The 5,690-nt window shown below is 45.4% G+C and overlaps 1 protein-coding gene across 1 annotated transcript; it reads left to right on the top strand.

Annotated features, from left to right (window-relative positions):
• Positions 1-3,634: 3,634 nt before the first annotated feature.
• On the top strand, positions 3,635-5,254 carry LOC109787133 (uncharacterized). Its single transcript, XM_020345695.4, has 3 exons — positions 3,635-4,231; positions 4,333-4,424; positions 4,741-5,254. The coding sequence occupies exons 1-3, from the start codon at positions 3,871-3,873 to the stop codon at positions 5,038-5,040; spliced, it is 753 nt and encodes a 250-aa protein (XP_020201284.1). The 5' UTR covers positions 3,635-3,870; the 3' UTR covers positions 5,041-5,254.
• Positions 5,255-5,690: the final 436 nt, after the last annotated feature.

A 5,690-nucleotide genomic window follows, 5' to 3' on the forward strand; every position in this document is an offset into this window, starting at 1 on the left:
TACATAATCTTATTATTGACCAGAAACTGAGTGAATAGCGAGTTTTCGTATCACTAAAGTACAGGTACAACCGATCACAGGTTCCATAGGGAGTTTGACTTCCTTTGCAATTTCATATTTCTCAACAACAACTTCTCTCATCCCCACGGATCTATTCAAAATTTTGGAATCGTCCCATGTTTCTATTTCGATTGTATGCCGTGGCGTATACACGTTATGCAAACAGAACGTATGGTTATTTTACTCTATTTTCTCATGGCTTGTTAAACCTTTCTTTTTTCTTTTTGGATCATAACCAAATAAAAACTTCTCGAGTTATCAGAATCCATAGTAAAATTCAGTCCTTGGTTATTCAAGTTAGATGAAATAGTAATAGTTTGGCTCACATTGGTATACTACAAAATCCAATCTGATTCAAATATTGAATATCTCTCCTTGTCGGGACAATTTAAGTAGAATAAAATATCTATTATCGATTTTTTAGAATCGAATTAGTCTGTTTTTTTGCTATTTCGTACTGTATAATTCCTTTGTTATGGGATCATTTTCCCCGAGGGTTTCCAATCAATGGGGGCGTAGTATAGGTAGTTAGAGAGTGTAGGCTCCCCTAGCTTGAATTCTTTTTACCCATTCTTTGAGAGTGATAGGTTTGATTTTTCCGTACCGTAATAGAAGAGCTCAGAAGAAAGATCTAATTATATAAAAACACGACCATTCAAGCTAAAGATCAGAGGATCCGTAATAGGACTCTCATAGACTTGCCGGGAAATAGAAAATTTGGAATCGGCTTTTCTTTTGCGCTAAAAAAACTTGAGGCCTTTTCCCTTATTATATGGCATATCCATACTTTAATAACCTAGTGCCTGATCGATTGAAAGCAATATTTACTGTCAGATAGAGAGATGCTGATAGGAAAAAGGATGGTATTTACTTATTCTCAAGAATATATAGAAAGGTAAAAGCTTAATAGCCACTATTGATCCCCTGAACAGAGCACATGATTCGGGATCAGGTGTGATGTGAAGAGGTAGCCTAGCCTTTTATGAGAGTCAATTGGGAAGTGGAAAGGCAAAACCATTAGTTTAAGTTCCCGGCTTTAGTCCTCTGTGAAGTTCAGTCAACCATTTGAGTCAATTTTGAGTAAATAGTAAGACTTCGGATCGCACCATTCATAATGTTGCATCTCCATACTTGGCATCTTTTTCCCACTGCTGGCTCATAAATTCGCCTTGGTTTCACCGGAACTCGTTTATTTCGTTCATTAATTCGTTCTGATAGCTACGCAGAGGTCTTTCCTTACGACTCCCGTGCTTAATACGAAAAGCGGTTCTTGTGTGAAAAGTGCCAACTGACTATCTCCTTATTTTCTGATTGTTCTTCCGATAGGAATATTCCCTTGATCAGCTAACCTGGCCCAAGCATAACAATAGTGCATTTCCCCTTGATGGTACGATTTACATATCTTCTACCTCTGCTACTTCTGTTCAGGAAGGTTAGTTTAGGAACTCCATCCCTGAGGGCTGCATCAGCTTATCTTTCTAGAAATCCCAGCTATAAGCTAGATCGGTATAAATAGGGATTAAGCAGCAATAACAGAGATATCATCCATGAGTTTTTTAATCCATCCTTTAGCATCGCCTGACTCGGACAAGGTCTTTCCTTCCTTCGCAATACCCGGCCAGGGCAATGTAGCTATCCCAATAAGATATGAAAGCTGGGCCACACCTGAGCAAGGAACTTATACATAGAAGTAACAGTAAATGTGCAAGATTTGGACCACTGCCATTTCCTTAAACCATCAATCAACAAATTGAAATAGAGATATCGGTATCTTCCAATCTGCCACAAGGATCTAGTCGCCAGTATCTTTGCCTTCTTCCCAACTTATCCCAGCATTCATTGTAAGCGTTGCTATCACTATTTCTCCCTCCGGTGGCCTTGAGGCGTCTCGATCAATCGGTGTATCCGCCACAGGACACACCTCCTTCTCTCAACCATCCGAACAAGAAGATTTTAGCACTAACCCTCCTGCAGCTTTCTTTCCGACCGAAATACCACTTTTCTTTCCACTACTTTCGAACCGTATCAGGAACAAGAGCTTATGCGTTGCTTTATTTTCGTAGTAACCGCCCCCAGGGGTCATTACTTGATGAAGAGCGCTTCCCCTTTGAGCACCTTATCTTGGCCATCAATATAATTAATTCATCATGCCTGTCTAGATATTGCTGTTAATACACAGGTTGATTGTATGACTATGGCATAGTGAGTTCTGGCTCCTAGTTGACATACTGAATACCGCATCGAAGCGGGTCTATCTTATTCCGATGTAACGATTCCATTGAATATTGTGATAGCATCCTTGATTTCAGCTAGCTATTCTCAGTGATATGCTTGCTCCTCTTGGATTTCATTCCATGATAAGTATGTATTGGAAGTTGGAATGCCTAAAGTATTGGTGCATTAGGGTCCTCTTAAGCCTTGTTTCCTTCTTGCTCTTACCTTTCCGTTGCTATCACTCGCTCTAGCCTCTCCTGGCCAGAGCTCCCTCTATCAACAACACCCTCACGCGATTGATTCCCTGGATAAGTATGGCTCATATAAGGTATCCTGATCATAGTAATTGTATCATATCTCCTTCTCCTATTGATCTTACCATCCCTCGAGTCCAAGTCTCGGGATGGCGCTTATTAAGGTCCTGTTTCCCCTTGACAGGATCTTCCTGTTCTGGTATCCCTGAAGAGCATTTCCTAGTATGTATTTACTAACCTTAAACGATAGGAGCCGTATTTAGATAGATATCCTATAAATCTATTGATTTTCATTAGCTTGTAAATTCCTTGTGTGAAATAACTCAGATATTCATTGTGCTAAACTTGTATCTATGCAGTACTGTTTAATGTGGAAGAAGTGTTTTTGTACTAACAACATAGAAACCATGATACCAGTGCATAAGCATGAAAAACTCACTTTGTGATCAGATTGATCAAGGTTGTAGTCATTCGAATTTACTACTTCGTTAAATGATGGCTGTTTAAAGGTGTCTACCATAGTTTGTTTGGACAATGTCCTTAGTAATCCCCCTCAGTAGTGACGCTGGGGTTGTCCACGGTGTAACCATGTAGAGCTCGGTCGTTGTCTAATCCGAGCGACACTCAAAACGAATAGGCCTCTCGCTTGCACCTACAAACCCTAGGCCTTACCTGGGTCGCTGACACCACGACCAGCCGTGTTAGTCCCAGTCTCCGGCGACGGTGAGGTCCTGGCTTGGCATTCGCAGGGATGCCACAACTGGTCGCGTCGCTGCCCTTCTCAGCCTCACCTTGTTCTCCACATAATTGACTAAGGCAACGGAAAATGTAGGTGTATGATCAAATAACAAACGTGAAATATATTTCTTTAAAACTTTTTTTAGGGATTTTTTTTAAAACTTAACATGAACATTTTGTATACAACATATGTTTGCAACTTCTTAAAGCTACTGCCCAAAAAACAAAATGCTTAAATACAAATGTGTCTTCTGGAAGAGAAAGTCCATGCAGCTGTCTCTCATAGGTTGATGACCAGTAGTTTCTACCAATCATATTAGAGCATCCATACGTACCACGTGAATCATAAGACGCCCAAGATATTATCGTCTGTACCGCAGGCTGCAGGCGAAGTCGACCAAACAAGTGCACGTCCCACCCCTTGATGCGCTGCACGTCTCGCAAGTTCGCCGCCAGTTTCGCAGCGATTGGCGATACGCAAGAGGCGTATATATAAGCATCCCCGTATGCGCACTAATCTTAGCCCTCCATGTAGAATACTCCACAGCTTTTCCTTGTCCCGCAGGCCACATTCTTTGGAGTTAGCTGAGCAGCGGATTTACTAATGGGGCGGAGGCTGCCGGTGTTGTGCCGCGGCCGGTCGGCGACGCGGGTCAGGAAGCGAGTGCAGCGCCTGAGCTACTGCTCCCCCTCCCCCTCCGCCGCCTCCAAGCTGCCGCCGTCGGTGACCAGCAAGGTAAGGAGTGACGCTGGGGCAGGAAACGGACGCTGTTACGGTGGCGGCAATGGCGCGTCGATGGTTGACGTCGTGGGCGGCAAGAAGGACGGCGGCGGGCGGCGGGTGATGGTGGTCGCTGACGGGCGGGCGGAGGCGGTGGGCGCGCTCGAGTGGGCGCTGTCGCAGACCGTCCGGAGCAATGACGCCGTCGTCCTCCTCGCCGTCGTCAAACCGGCCCCGGCAGATGGTGAGTGACCGTACCGCGATAACCAGTGAAGTACATTTTCTTTTGTGGGAGTGGGATTTTGTTGAAATTAACGTAAAATAATTCTGATATGATTGCTACAGCGGATGATTCATCCTGCGTGAAGATGTCAAGGACAAGATGCTATGAAAACCTTAATGCCATGAGGAGCTTGTGCGAGTCGACCAGGCCAGAGGTAATATACATTCTTTATTTCGCTGCTGGTATAAAGCGAGAGAATATCAAACTGGAAGCTAGTTCTAAAAGGCAGCGAGCCATTTAGCGCATTTCGCGCCGAATTTCGGCCGAACGCGCAAAGGTGCTCAATAATTGAGCTAGGCTGCCAGTAGGCTCTAGGAATGAATTTATTTGCTTTTGGCACCTTCCATCCCTTTCCAAGACGAGAAAGCAATTCCGCAGTAATATATGGTGGTAGTGGATCAACATTGCGCCTTGCGCCCATGATTGATTGATTGGTCTATATGATGACACAAGAATCAACGTTTATGCAGGTGAAGGTGGAGGTGTGCGTGACGGAGGCGGAGGAGCGCGCGCCGGCGGTGGTGGACGCCGCGAGGCGGCACGGCGCGTCGCTGCTCGTGCTCGGCCAGCGCCGGCGGGCGGCCACGGCGCGGTGGATCCTGGGCCTGTGGCCGGCGGCGGAGCGTCGGTGCGGCAGGCGGTGGCAGAGGGGCCTGGTGGAGTACTGCATCGAGCACGCGCCGTGCGAGGCGCTGGGCGTGCGCCGCCGGAACTCCGGCGGGTACCTCGTCTCCAGCAGGCGCCACAGGGACTTCTGGCTCCTCGCTTAGTTGTTCAATCCATCGGTTCAACCGTCGCCGCTGCTGCTAGCAGTTAAAGTAGGAGGGAATCGAGAGATTGAAGAATACTTACATTTCTAAGGATATACGTGATGGAATGGAACCATGCATTGCTGCTAGCTGAACTATCGTATCTCTGTACTGCCTTGATGGGTTCTGCTCCCACTCTCCTTTGTGAACAAAATACCCATTAAGCTAAATTTAGGGCATCTCCAAACTTTACCTCAAAGCTTTTTCGTAAAGGTCTGGGCATTTTTTGCCAACCAACACGGTCTTCTAAACATTTATGGATCAGTTCACATGCCTGCTTTCCCCCACATCAGAAGCAAATTTGCGGAGACTTTGCAGGAGTCTAGACATCATGGGAAGACCCGATTGGCCCACTGTCGGTTGGACCACATGTTCTCACAACCCATTTGCTTTTGCTGTGTTTGTTTGGGCTTCAGTTTCAATAGATTCAGCTGTGAGCTTGCTGTGCTGGCAAAACTGCTGTGCTGAGGAAACAGCTGTAGTGAAGGTTAGCTGTTTGGCAACGCAGCTGTGAAAACGACTGTGAGCTAGTGAAAAGCCTGAAATGCCCTTAGAGCACTGAGATCAATGTAACTTGTTGATTCAGTGTTAATAGATTGTTTAAATGGTAT

This window comes from Aegilops tauschii, chromosome 5 (assembly GCF_002575655.3).
Source record: "Aegilops tauschii subsp. strangulata cultivar AL8/78 chromosome 5, Aet v6.0, whole genome shotgun sequence".
In the NCBI taxonomy this organism is placed as follows: domain Eukaryota; kingdom Viridiplantae; phylum Streptophyta; class Magnoliopsida; order Poales; family Poaceae; genus Aegilops; species Aegilops tauschii.

Coding starts and splice junctions, on each gene's coding strand:
- LOC109787133 (XM_020345695.4), top strand. CDS start 3,871: ATGGGGCGGAGGCTGCCGGTGTTGTGCCGCGGCCGGTCGGCGACGCGG. Junction 4,232..4,332: donor CAAACCGGCCCCGGCAGATG/GTGAGTGACCGT, acceptor TGATTGCTACAG/CGGATGATTCATCCTGCGTG. Junction 4,425..4,740: donor GCGAGTCGACCAGGCCAGAG/GTAATATACATT, acceptor ACGTTTATGCAG/GTGAAGGTGGAGGTGTGCGT.